At 37.7% G+C, this 13,625-nt stretch overlaps 1 protein-coding gene across 2 annotated transcripts in view; it reads right to left on the bottom strand.

Annotated features, from left to right (window-relative positions):
- FREM2 (FRAS1 related extracellular matrix 2) overlaps positions 1-13,625 on the bottom strand; it is a gene marked incomplete at its 5' end in the record, with an annotated part of 139,498 nt that overhangs the window by 3,355 nt on the left and 122,518 nt on the right. The window contains 7 exons of one of the 2 annotated variants that reach the window (XM_082365245.1): positions 831-977; positions 1,559-1,746; positions 2,893-3,019; positions 3,772-3,906; positions 4,006-4,133; positions 5,647-5,751; positions 7,186-7,378. In XM_082365245.1, coding sequence (XP_082221371.1) covers positions 831-977; positions 1,559-1,746; positions 2,893-3,019; positions 3,772-3,906; positions 4,006-4,133; positions 5,647-5,751; positions 7,186-7,378 — 1,023 coding nt within the window. The other variant, XM_082365246.1, reaches the window with a different exon arrangement.

Here is a 13,625-nt window from a genome sequence, read left to right as displayed (position 1 = left end):
CATTTGTAACAACATAGATGGACTTGGAGGGTATTATGCTCAGTAAAATAAGTCAGACAGAGAAAGACAAATACTGTATAATACCACTTATATGTGGAATCTAAAAAATAAAACAAACTAGTAAATATAAGAAAACAAACAGACTCACAGATATAGAGAACAAACTAGTGGTTACCAGTGGGGAGAGGAAAGCAGGGGAGGGACAAGATAGGCGTAGGGGTTTAAGAGGTACAAACTACCATGTATAAAATAAGTAAGCTACAAGGCTATATTGTACAGCACAGGGAATATAGCCAATATTTTATAACAACTATAAATGGAGTATAACCTTTAAAATTGTGACACTATGTTGTACCCCTGAAACTTTATTCTATTTCAAAATAAATTTCTTTATATTAAAAAAAAAAAAAGAATAGAGATTCCTGGGCTGTGCACAATTGTTTCTCTGAGTTCAGCAGTTCACACAAGATCACTCTTATAAAGGTGGTCATAAAAAGTCAACCGAAAGGAGGTTTCGAACAATAAGAGCAGAGTTTCCAACCATCAGATTTAGATTTATATTCTGGACTGAATAAGGGTCTTCATTACACGTAGACTTAAGATAACATGAATACATTAATAAACATAATAGCTAACATTTATGGAATGATCACTATGAGCCCAGGATGGTCTGGGGTGGTTTACAGGTGTTATTTTACTCAAAGTTCACATTAACTCTATGCAATATGACAATTACTGCCTTCTACATGGGAGACATCTGAGGTGCTCAGATGTTAAGTAACTTGCATGTGGTTACACACCTATTGTAAGTGACCTTGTTATTGGCTCACCTGAAAGAGTGGTGTAGAGTCGACTTTAAATCCATCGGATCCAGGCTGATTCACTAACAAGATAGCTTCAGGGTCATCCACTGCCAGTTTGGCATTAAACAGGACATTTCCGAAACTGGTGGCTTGTGTCTCTGGCTGAGCTTTGTCCTTTAGGCAATAAGGAAAATGAGGATTGCTGTAGATAATGCCAACTTTTGCAAATGCAGAAAGTTTTCCTATTAGTTTTGTGCAAGTACCAATTACAGTAAGTCCCCTACATATGAACCTTCAAGTTGCGAACTTTCAAAGATGCAAACGTGCATTCGCGTGTCCAATCACGTAAATTAGTTCACGTCTCTGGGGTACATTGTCATATGCGTGCATCCTCTACAAGTGGTTGTGCTTTTGTGTACTTTACTGTACAGTACTGTATAGAGTACAGTAATACAGTATCTTTATTTCAAGCCCAGGATGTCCAGAAACAAGTGTAAAAACAGCAGTGATGTAGCTGCTACAGTATAGCTGATTGTGTAAGTTGGGTACCTACGCTAACTTTGCTGGACTTACGAACAAATTGGACTTACGAACGCGCTTTTGGAACAGAACTCATTCATATGTAGGGGACTTACTGTACCATAAAATGCCACTGTTTGGTTTCATTTAAAAAGATGCTATTGTTTTAAAACAGAAGACAGAAACAATTAGCTTTGAGTGTCTACCCAGTTCATTGTTTGGGTCAAAGCACTTACGACAATTTTAAATCTATATAAGAGTGAAGGAGAGTCAGCCAAGCAACCGTATTCTGCGTTCTTTGGATTATACTTGGGAATGTAGCCGTCAGCTCCGGTGCACAGGAACACCTTCTCGATGCTGCAGTAAAAGGAATCACCTAGGTTCTGGACAGGATCCACCATGACCCGACCATAAATTGTATCGCCTGAAACAGAGACGTGGAAATGTTATTTCTATTAAGTGATAAGGTATGTCTATGTGACACTGCAAACAGTTTGTGACAAGAATGACACTAGAAAGCATTTCCTTCTCTTCCTAATCTGGCATCAAATGTCGAAGACCTTTTTGCGTTAGCTTCAGGATCCGGTCCACTCCCAGGCCTCAGATGAGACCACTTTGCAGACGACCACAAGTACTGGAGATTTATTGACCCTCACATGTTCAGCCAGTAGTGGGAATAACCTCAAGTCTTGGCCTATAATTTAACATTCATAACATCCCATTGTGGCTAAAGTCCAGTTTACATAAGTATATTAGTTGGCAAGATATAGGCAAATCATTATAGAATAACACTAAAAAAGAAAAATCAATAAAACGTTGAATTAGATTTATTTGATTTTTAAACATTTTTTAAATTAAAAAAAATTTTACTGAAATACAGTTGATTTACAATGTTGTGTTAATTTCTGCTGTACAGCAAAGTGACTCAATTATACATATATATATATTCTTTTTCATATTCTTTTCCATTATGGTTTATCACGGGATATTGAATATAGTTCCCTGTGCTATACAGTAGGACCTTGTTGTTTATCCATTCTGTATATACTAGTTTGCATCTGCTAATCCCAAACTCTTAATCCTTCCCTCCCCAAGCCCAGCTTTATTTGATTTTGAAAGAGGGTTTAAGGAAACTCCCTGGTATTTCATCATCTCTTTCACAGCTACTACTGAACACCTACCATGTGTACTAGGTATTTTGCTAGGTTCTGGGAATATCCCACTAAACAAGACAGGCACAACCCTTGCCCATGAACTATATGTTCTCATGTAGCTGCAGTATTGGTGTGTATGCAAATTGAAAAAAACATTCAAGGAAAAAAATCCAGACTTGTTTCAAAAGTCATTTAGATAAGGGAAATAGAGGTTAACCTCCCCAGAATAAAAACCATCCTGTAACATATATCCAATTTCAGTGACCCCTCCGTGCCAAAATGATAAAGATCCAGTTATAATCTCAAAACCATACAGGAGGTTATAATTGTCCCCCTCAAACACAATCCCAATAAAGTAAAGGACAACAGATATAATGGCAAACAGATGAGCAGGCCTCTCATTTGTAAAGTGATACCTTCTGCAAAGGCAACATCACTCTCCTGTCCAAATCCCATGGATCCATCAGACAGCCAGAGACTCTTCCTGGAGAGCAGGTACATTTGGGTGTTCAAGCTAAACTCAGCTGCCACTGGATCACTGACCTAAAACCAAGTGTAAAGGCCCTTTTATGTGTTGTTGATGGTTCTGGTGGTGCACAAACACCACCATATTTGCCGATACACACATGCATTGTACGCTGACATAAAGAATGGTAAACACTGCACTGAAATTTTCATGTCCAGCCAAACCAACTTCTTAGGCAATTGTAACACTGACTTTGTCCTTCTTAAGAAGACAAAACTGTCAAGGTTAAATCATTTTTCAAATGGGACTAACTAGCATTGCTTGAGCTCATGTCCACTGGTTTACTGGAATGTATAAGGGACTTGTAAACAGTGGAAGGCCAACATTTAGTAAGAGTTCTTGGGCAAAAGATGCCATCACGTTTCTTTTAATACATATTGGCAATTAGGTACTCTGAGGTGGCATGAACTACAGGATATTTATTCTCCTTGATGATCAAGAACAAGATGAAGAAGTACAGAACTCCGGGGAAAATTCTCAAATCTCCAAGGCAGCAAACTCCAGGAGGCGATCAGATCCCATAAGAAAAGAAATAACCCTTGCATACTCTTAACCCGTGGATTTTATATACCGAACCAGCAACGGATAAAAGGCAATTCTTTCTTCTTTCCTTCCTCCCTTGTTCCCTTCCTGTCTGACTTCCTTTTTTTCTCAGCATGTAAGAATTGGAGTCATTGGGTGAGAAAAAATTTTTGTTTTACTGATAAAAGTAAACTATGACTTTAACAAAGTGGGCTCCTACATGGGAAAAGAATTCTATGAGACACACCTGTTGGAATCGGATGTCAAGGTCAAAAGTGATAGGCTCTCTGGGGTTGCAGGTGACCGGCAGGCGGTACTCCTGACGTGATGGAGCAGTGCACGGCAGCAGCTTTACGGTATAGGTCCCCGAGTAGTCACGCACCTTTAAGGAGCAGAGAGGACGTTCGTGTTTTTCATTTAAAAAATCCGAGATGTAATCAAAGGCAGCAGCAAGGGAAAATTAAGAGCCTTAGTCACTTACTGCAAAGTCAGATACGAAGCTCCATTGCTGGGCTGGCTGGTTATAGGTTGGTTCACTCCTTATGAGACGCAGGGAAAACATCAGACCTGGGTGATCAACTGACATGATCATTGAGCTTGTGAAGGATGCTAGAAAAATGCCAAGAACAATAACGGTCCAGTGGTTAAAAGAGTGCATAACAGTTTGGAGTTTTCAAAGTGCCTTATGGTACCTTATTTGCATTTATTCTTATAATAAGCCTGCCAAGTAGCAGGGTTGGTATAATAATCCCCATTTCGCAGTTAAAGAAACTGGGCTGAGAGTGATTGTGTGACTCTCCCGGGATCACACAGCTGGGATGTGTGCCTTCTGATTCCTAATGCGGTGCTTTTTCCACTCTGTAATTCTGTCAAAAGATAATTGTACAGAAATGCTCAAATCGTTCAGGGCTACTTTCCAGGGAGGCACAGCCGTTCAATAAAGGCTGATGTGAATGCACTCATTATGCACTGAAGCTATGAACAGAACCTCAGACTATTTGCATCCACAGAGCCAGGCACACCCAATTTATAAATGGAGTCTAATTTTAATTAGATTGCCTCAATCATATCTAAACAAAGATTCAGTTTAATAGAAAGGTAGACACGTGGAAGGGAACTGTAAAGGCCAGGAAATCCTCATTTTCCAGAACAGTCAATTACAATAAAGCAAAGTGATTCTTTTTGGTTCTGTATTTCAGAGCTCAGACTCACAAAAATACAGCAAACTGTCTTTCTCTTCCTGAATTTTCAGTCTTATTCTCTCCGTCCGACCCAGAAAAAAGAAGGACACAGAAGACAGTGCGTGAATTATTTCCCTCTTCCAATCTGACATGAGTTGGCACACCAGTAAAATGTGCAAACCAGTTTAGTAATGCGAAGTCAAATAAAAAATTATTTCTAATGAAATGAAATTTTTTAAAAAAGCTTAGACACGCGACATTAGTGACTGCCACATTATTGATATTCACAGTACAATCCATCAAATTAGTAAAATTACATAGCTAATACTTAAGATAATTAGTTAGCATGTCTGAAACCAGTGTAATAGTGAAGTGGCACTTCTGTCTCCGTTATAAAGGTTTCTTACAGTACCTAGAAAAGAGCTGTGCTCGCTGAACAATTGACCTAAAATTCAAATTTTTGGACAACACATTTGAAGTAGAGAATGGGAATGTTGTGGCTATGTTCTCAATCTAAAGGAAAACTCTTAAAATAAACTCAGTAGAGTTTTCTTTTCTTTCTTTTCTTTTCTTTCTTTCTTTCTATGGCCACGCTGCGCGGCTTGCAGGACCTGAGTTGCCCGACCAGGGACTGAACCCAGGTCACGGCAGTGAAAGCGCGGAATCCTAACCACTAGGCCACCAGGGAACTCCAAGTAGAGTTTTCTTTTAAATTTACTTTAACCATTTGGTATTTTCTCTAAAATTCTACAGTGATGATTTTGTAGCTTATAAGACGTAGCTGAGCAATGATCAAGCCCTCATGTAGATATTTGTACATACATGATTCGTTGAAATTAAGGGCTTCAAAGCTCATAAGGAAGCATGCTGAAACGCGCAAATATGGAACAACTATATCCTTGTTGTGTGGGGAGCGGCTATTTAAGGCTAATGGGGCTTACCGGGATGTGACAGCACAAACAAGCCATGGAATTGAGCCTCTGTCTTGAAGTTCACGACCAAACGCCCCTCTTCACCGATGCGCATGCTAGTTGGGTAGAGAGAACCTATGATGGGATGGGACACAAGAGTGGGAATGTTGGTGACCAAGGACTCCTAATGTCTGGGGTTTCTTCCAAAACCAAATTCAGGTTCCTCTCATCTTTAAGCATTCTAGCCAAAGGGTATTACCAGAAAAATTCTGAGTGATCAGAGGGGCAGAAATATTCTTGTTTTGTTTTGTTTTCTAACAGGAAAAGCTGTCTAAAAGGCAGGCAGAATAGAATTAGGTCACATGAGTGAGGTCCATATGAAATATACAGAGTGATTACAATAGGCCAAGATATTTCTTAAAGGTTTAGTCTACAGAAATTAAGCTGTAAATTGAGAGACAGGATGAGCTGGTCAAATTTTGAAGATTTGGACATGTAGGTGGAAACAGGTTTGTGCTCTCCAGAGTAATTCCAAATGTTATAGGCTTAATGAAAACTCCAAAACTTTCCCAAGAAATTTAGCGAGTTGACCAAAGTTGGCTACAGATAGAAGAAGGAAACATGAGATCCTTATGTAAAGTTGAGAACCAAGAGATGGATCTGCACTAAGATTCACTTAATATACATTTCCTAAGGCAATATATGGAATTAAAACATTTGAAATGATCTAGAATGATTATTTAGGGTGATCATATTACCTTTCACATAGCTTTAAGGTAATTTTAATCTGTTTAAGACAACACACTTTGAGATGGCCTATCAACAGTATTTTCCCTCTGGCTCATAAGAAGTAATGATGGTTAGACATGCATGGAACCTGAACAGCAGTACGTGCCTGAAAAGAAACAGCACTAATTCTACTAATGGATTAATTAGCTTCATGCTTGTGGACTTTGAATTATGATTCTGACATCAAGACTGAAACAAAGTTATGCAGATGATTTTGGGGCCCAAATTGTAGTGGCTAAAGTATTATAGAATAATAGAATTCTAAAACTGAAAGAATATTAGAAGTCTAGTCTATCTTTCATAAGAAACTGACTGCCAAAGGTCAAGCAATATGTTTGAGATCACACAGTTAGTTAGTTATAGACCCAGAACTAGAATCCAGGACACAATTTATCCTGGGCTTTAAAATGCATCTCCCATTTTCAGAAACAAAAATGTGTAACTTTTTCTCTTGGGTTCATTCCTTACTTTCAATTGGAACTTTCCCTATCCATTTTCTAAAATCTAGAGAGAGAGAGATTGTGTTGAGTAACACATGAATGATTAATCACCTTTAATGGACATTATATTTAACAGTCACGTATTATGCAAAATTTGATGCATTGATATAATTTAGTTAAAGAAGTTTTTCCATGACAGAAATGAAATTATTTTAAAATATTGACTATAAAAATAAAATACATTGAAAGGTGCTTCTATTATTTTTAGCTGCAGTAAAAATTTCTCAGAAGTCATTCAAATAGGTAAGAAAACTAGTTTTCCAAGTCTCTGTTAACTCACCTTGGAGTTCAGCTTCTGGGGGGCTGACAATTCCATCGGTCCACAAGATGGCAGTGTCATACACGAAAGTTAGACGAAGCTCCGACTTCAAGTCAAAATGCTGCCAGCCTCCTACCCCAACGGGGGAATGGAACACGTAGGAAACATACAGAGGGACTCGAAGAGTCACATAGGACTGCACTAGGTTTAGGACCTAAAACAATAAAACTATATCTATCAACACGATTCAGTGTTGCTGATTAAACCAGCTTAATTTTGTGCAAGCCATTTTCTCCTTTCACTTATCTAAAGGTTTTGAGTTAATCACTGAGAAAAGGAAATGACAGCATTTATAACACTACTGTCTCCTTCACTTAATTTTGGAGCAATTAAATAGTTGTCACTCTACTACTTTCCTTTGCAGCAAAGGAGAGGCAGCAGAAATCTTTAAGCTAAAGTACATTATTTTGAGCATACTAAAACAGTGCTTTGTTTTTGTAGCAGCTTTATTAAGATATAGTTCATATACCATGTAACTCACCTATTTCAAGCGGACAAATCAATGCTGTTTAATATATTCAGGGAGTTGTGCAACTTTCACCGCAATCACTTTTAGGACATTTTCATCACTTCCAAGAGAAATTCCATATCCATTAGCAGTCATCCCCTTATTCCATTCTCCCTCCTCAGTCCCTGGCAATCACTAGCCTACTTTCTGTCTCTAGGCATTTGCCTGTTCTGAACATTTTATATAAATGGAATCACACAACATATGGTCTTTTGTGACAGGCTTCCTTCACTTAGCATAATGTCCTCAAGGTTCATCCATAGTGCAGCATGTTTCAATACTTTTATTACTGAATAGCATCCCACTGTACGCATATACCACATTTTATTTATCCATTCATCAGTTGATGAACATTTGGGTTATTTCCAGCTTTTGCCTATTATGAATAACAGTGCCGTAAGTTACTTTTAAATTATTATATAGAGGAAGAGGAAATAAAGCAGGAAAGACCTGGAAGCAAACATATTTAGTAGTGACATGCAACATTTAAGATTACATGTAATATTTAAGATGGCTCAAAAATAATTAGTTGAAGTGTCTTCTTACAATGTATACTTTCTTCTTTTGTATTTTGCAGGTGGATTGGGGTCATGGAGGATAAACTAATAATTATTTATTGAGCATCTACCACTTTTCAGACATCGTGTTAGGTTCACAAATAAAGCTACTCAATATTTTCATTCTTTCCCATAGTTATATTTATATGTATGTGTGGATGATTGAATGAATGGATAGAGAGATGAAGGATAGAAAGAGATAGAGAGGAAAGTTAAGACTCAAAGAAATAAAGCAAATTTCCCACAGAAATTTCCCACTTCCTTCTGGAGTAGCCCTGTCAATAATAGACCCCAGCCTTTGGCGCATGCTTTTTCTACTCTTTCACACTTTATCATATTCCAAACAAAGTTGAGGGCGGTCTTAAGATCACCTAACAAAGGTTATCATCCTTAATTCTCAGAATAGCTCTGCAGAATAGCAGGGAAAATACAACTATCTTCTTTTACACAAGAGGAAACGGGCTTAGGTCAGATCATACCGCTTACAAGTTTGAGTCAGGTTTTCTGATAGGTCTATTTCTCCTTCCACCCTGAGGTGGCAACAGGAATCATGCATGTGAGTTACTGAATAATTTAAAACATGATAGCTCTTATTTATCATTTTGTCATGGGGTTAAAAGTAAACTCCTCAAATCACAAAATGACAACCTGAATCACCAACAAAAATATATCGAAAGAAAACCATCCACCAAGCAAATTATTTGATTCTCAGCTGTGTAGTAGCTAACACTCCTCATTATCTCCTAACGTGGCCAGCAGGAGAGGTGCCTTTGCATTGAAGTCCTTTGAGATAGCAGTTTCTAAGGGTAGCTATTCCTGCAGTCATTGAGAAATTGATCTTGAAGTGCAGTTTTAACACCCTGACGGTGTAACGGAGAGTAATTGTCAATCCATATGCCACTGGTAATTAAGATGACTATTTCATCCTGTGATTTTAATAAACACTCATTAAAAAATAGGCTGTAGACATGGATTTCCAATTAAACTTTCTAGGTGCTAAAAATAATTTTGCCAACATTACATTCTATCCATCAGGTGTTACTGAGTGTACTATTTTGGAGAGAACTATTAACATTCACATCCTAGGAACAAGTTACTTGGCTCCCTGACTAATTCTTACTTGATTTCATTTGATTCTCCTGGTAACCTAGAGTTTGATCATTTCTGGACATGGAATCGGCATCTTACTGCATTTTCTTGTTCACCACAGCCAGGTCTTTTAGTCCGCTTAGAATCTCTGTCTAAAGGAATTGGAGCCTAAATGGGACTAGGTAGATCACCCAGGTCACTTACCTGTTCGTTCCTGTAAAATTGAAGAACACAGTGCAATCAATCTAACCTCTACAGCGGTCCCCAACCTTTTTGGCACCATGGACCGGTTTCATGGAAGCCAGTTTTTCCTCGGAAGGGGGGGGGGCGAGGGGGGATGGTTCCGGTGGTAATGCGAGCGATGGGGAACGATGGGGAGAAGCAGGTGAAGCTTTGCTCGCTAGCCCCGCCGCTCACCTCCTGCTGTGTGGTCCGGTTCCTAATGGTACCGGTCGGCGGCCCGGGGGGTGGGGGACCCCTGCTTTAGATGCCATCTTAATGAACCCTTAATTTTCTTTCAGCCTATTCCACAGGACTTTTAAAAGTATTTGTTTATACTGAAAGAAATGTATGTTAAATCTGGTATGCTGCTCTTAAAGAAACTGTGACATCATGAGTGAATTTACACGTCCTTACTGATTTGTTTCTTCAACAAAGGCAAACAATAGTTTAAATTCCATATTTAAAGGGAAAGTGCAAAGTGCAAATGACCTGTGAAAGGTACCATACTGACATAAATTTCTACCACTACTAGTAAGTGACTAATGATGGGCAGCAGGTTTATATTTGGGGAGATATTGCCTGTTGAAGGGACAAGAGAAAGTCTGCTGATCTGTGTCAGATGGTAGAAGTAAATCTGGATTAGTTTTTATTAGTTACATACCTATATTGCTTACTTCTTTAAGAATTTTAAAATATCTATAAGATAATATGTAAATTGAATAGCTTCAGCTACAAGTCCAAAATAAGTGAAGAATTAAAACTACTTGCAATTTGGGCTTCCCTGGTGGTGCAGTGGTTAAGAAACTGCCTGCCAATGCAGGGGACAAGGGTTCAAGCCCTCGTCTGGGAAGTTCCCACACGCCGCGGAGCAACGAAGCCCGTGCGCCACAACTACTGAGCCTGCACTCTAGAGCCCGCGAGCCACAACTACAGACGCCCGCGTGCCTAGAGCCCGTGCTGCACAACAAGAGAAGCCACTGCAATGAGAAGCCCACGCACCGCAACGAAGAGTAGCTCCCGCTCGCCGCAACTAGAGAAAGCATGCACGCAGCAAGGAATAGCCAAAGCAGCCAAAAATAAATAAATAAAATAAATAAATAAATTTAAAAACATCATATTAAAAACCTATTAAGAAAAAGCAGTATACAAAATGGTATGGATAATATTATGCTGTTACTATTAAAAATGTGTATGTATATTGAAAAGAGACTAGAAAATATGTCTGTGTACAGTGACAGCGGGATAATGAGTGAATTCTTTTTTATACTTTTTTAGTTTCCCAGCTTTCCATGGTAATATCTTTATTTTCATTAACCAAAAAACCTACACCATTAAAAATATTAATTGATAAATTTGACAAAATAGGAAGCAACATACTTCATGAAAGTTATACATTTTGGATTCTTCTTGCCATTTCTTGCAGAATGATTTAGAGTGGCTTACATCTTAAAAAAAAAAAAAAAGAGTAAATCAGTGTACTAAGTAGAAAATAATGGAATGGAAAGAGATGACTTCTAAAGTATACTCTAGCCCCAAAGGTCTATGTTTCTAAATCAAACAAACACATAGTTTTTTTAAAAAAAGGAAAATTATTCCACTAACCAAGGAACTAAGAAAAAATATGTATACTTTCCCAAAATCATGCTATGTCTTCTCATGAGTAAATTACAATTTCATATGATTGGAATTGAATTTTTGTAACTTAGTCATGGTCCTTGAATGATGTTATCAGTTGCTGTTTACCTAACAAGATGAGAGTTAAGATTCTGACTTTTTAACATCAATAGTCAGGCTGATGAAAGGTGAAATGAACTGAAGTTCTTTAGTTTTAAGAGAAGTTGTTTTCAAGAGAAAAATCACCAAAAATATCCAATAGTTTAAAAACTTAGTTTAACATTAATAACTATTTTGCATCACAAGTGTTTTTCATTGTGTACCCAATTTAAAATTTTATTTATAAAACACAGGTCACACAAAAAGGTGGAGCAGAATAATTTATTTTATTTATCTCTATTTTTCTTTTCCTGCTATATCTGTTTTTACATTTTAGAAACTATCTATTAGGAGGGATTTTAGTGGTGAATATCATTAGAGAAATTCCAAGTTTCTTTTTCTTGGCAAGTAAAATTGTTAACTTTTATAAGAGCAAGTATTCGACTCCTGTAACTCGACTTGGAAGGAGTTTAAGGTCTGCGTCTGGTGTCCTCACCGGGTACCCATTTGGTCCCTGGCACAGAGTAGGTGTTCATTGATTATTTCTTTAATGAATGAATGGGCAATGAACAAGATGGAAAAAGCAGAACTGGTCTTAATATCAGCTAAAGCTAGTTGTAGTCAAACTGCATAAAACTTAATAAAACTTCATTTATTAACTTCATTTATCTGCTGTTAACAGATAACTATCTTGGATATTTCAGGTGATCTCTTCAGTTTGGTAACTCTCTGTTATAAGTGAAATAATTTGAATATGGGAGGTTAGAGAAGGCAGAAATCTTTAAGAGTGTGTTAGAAACCTCTTTTTAATCACAAAATAAAATGCAGGGACCTGGCAATATTTCCAGGCAGTAGCTTTAGCTACTAAGAACACTAAAGATAAAAATCGGTTTGTCATCATGTTGTTCCTGGCAGAAGCAATTACCAGTTAGTAAAATCTGTTTGCATAGTGATTACCTTGATCTAAGGTGGCAAGTCTAGAAAAGGACCAGAAGAGGGAAAGACACATCTATTAGCTGCTTGGCCAGGGCGGTATGGAATTGGCAGAGGACAAATAGACCTGGGGTTATTTCTGTTCTTGTACAAAGAACAGAGGAAAAAGTTTATTTGCCTTTCTTGCAATTTCATCCGTGACCATAACCATTCCTCACATTCGCCCAATTAAATGACATTTAATTCACTCAATTAAATGTCCAGATAAGTATCATGATGTGGTTAAGAGCATAGGCTTACAAACGAATTGAATTGGGACACGTTATTTGAATTCTCTTTGCTTCAGCATCTCCAAAAACGGAGACAAAATTCATATTTGTCTCAGTGTTGTTGTGAGGACATAATTAGTGGAAATATGTAAAGTACTTACACACGATGACAGGCATATAGTAAATATTAAATAAATGTTAGCTATTACTATTAGTAGTAGTAGTAATATTATTAGATATTTTCTCTTCTCTAGAACTTAAACTTGTGAGGAAAATTAAGAAAATCTCTCAAAGAGTTATATTTCCTTTACTTTAATATGTATTTTCTTCTCCCTCACCTACATTTAAATAATGTATGTGTCAGGGGAGGTGAGGATATAGGAGAATATCTCAATAACTAGAGAAGTAGAAGTTCAAACCTAAGAAAGTAGGGGAAAACGAGATGGCCATCTCTGAGCTTCACTCTAAGAGTGAGCAACATGCTTTATTAGATGGCATTGCAATTCCATTTACACTGAGGCTTTAAGAATTTTGTCACAAGAACCTGAAATTTCAATGATTTACACTGAATCTGGTCACCTCTGTTATGTTGATCATCATGCTTATGTTACTACATTTATTTTCAACAATGCAAAAGCGGAAAAATCCTTTCAGAAGAAACTCATACAACCAGCTGGCCATCTTACTCCTCAAGGTAACACAAGCCAGTTGGGAACTGGATGTTTCAATAACTCTTACATTGCACTCTCTCTTCTCCCTAAGTAGAAAGTAACACAAAGCGTTCAGGCAGGTAAAACTTCACTGAACCCGGCAGTTGCCAGTTTTCACCTAGTGGAGGAGAACGGTCGATAGCTCAACTACAGAAGCAGGGTAATAACTTCTCTAGTTAGCAGTTGTAATGGGAAAAAAACCCCTGAACTTAATTAAATAGAGGAACAGTGATTTTAAAACTCCAGCGAAGTAAAATTAATTTAGCTGAGCACTTTATAGTGAGGATTGGCTGGAGAGATGGATTTGCATTCAAAATGCCCTTGATACACCAGAAAAGTGGGCAGATACAGGCTTAAGTAGGATAAGTGCAGGGTTTTCACTAGGGAAGCCTGTCTGGGT

Source organism: Balaenoptera borealis (assembly GCF_965194805.1).
Source record: "Balaenoptera borealis genome assembly, chromosome: 18".
In the NCBI taxonomy this organism is placed as follows: Eukaryota; Metazoa; Chordata; class Mammalia; order Artiodactyla; family Balaenopteridae; genus Balaenoptera; species Balaenoptera borealis.
Note: the sequence above shows the minus strand (reverse complement) of the source record. Positions and strands in the feature narration are given on the sequence as shown.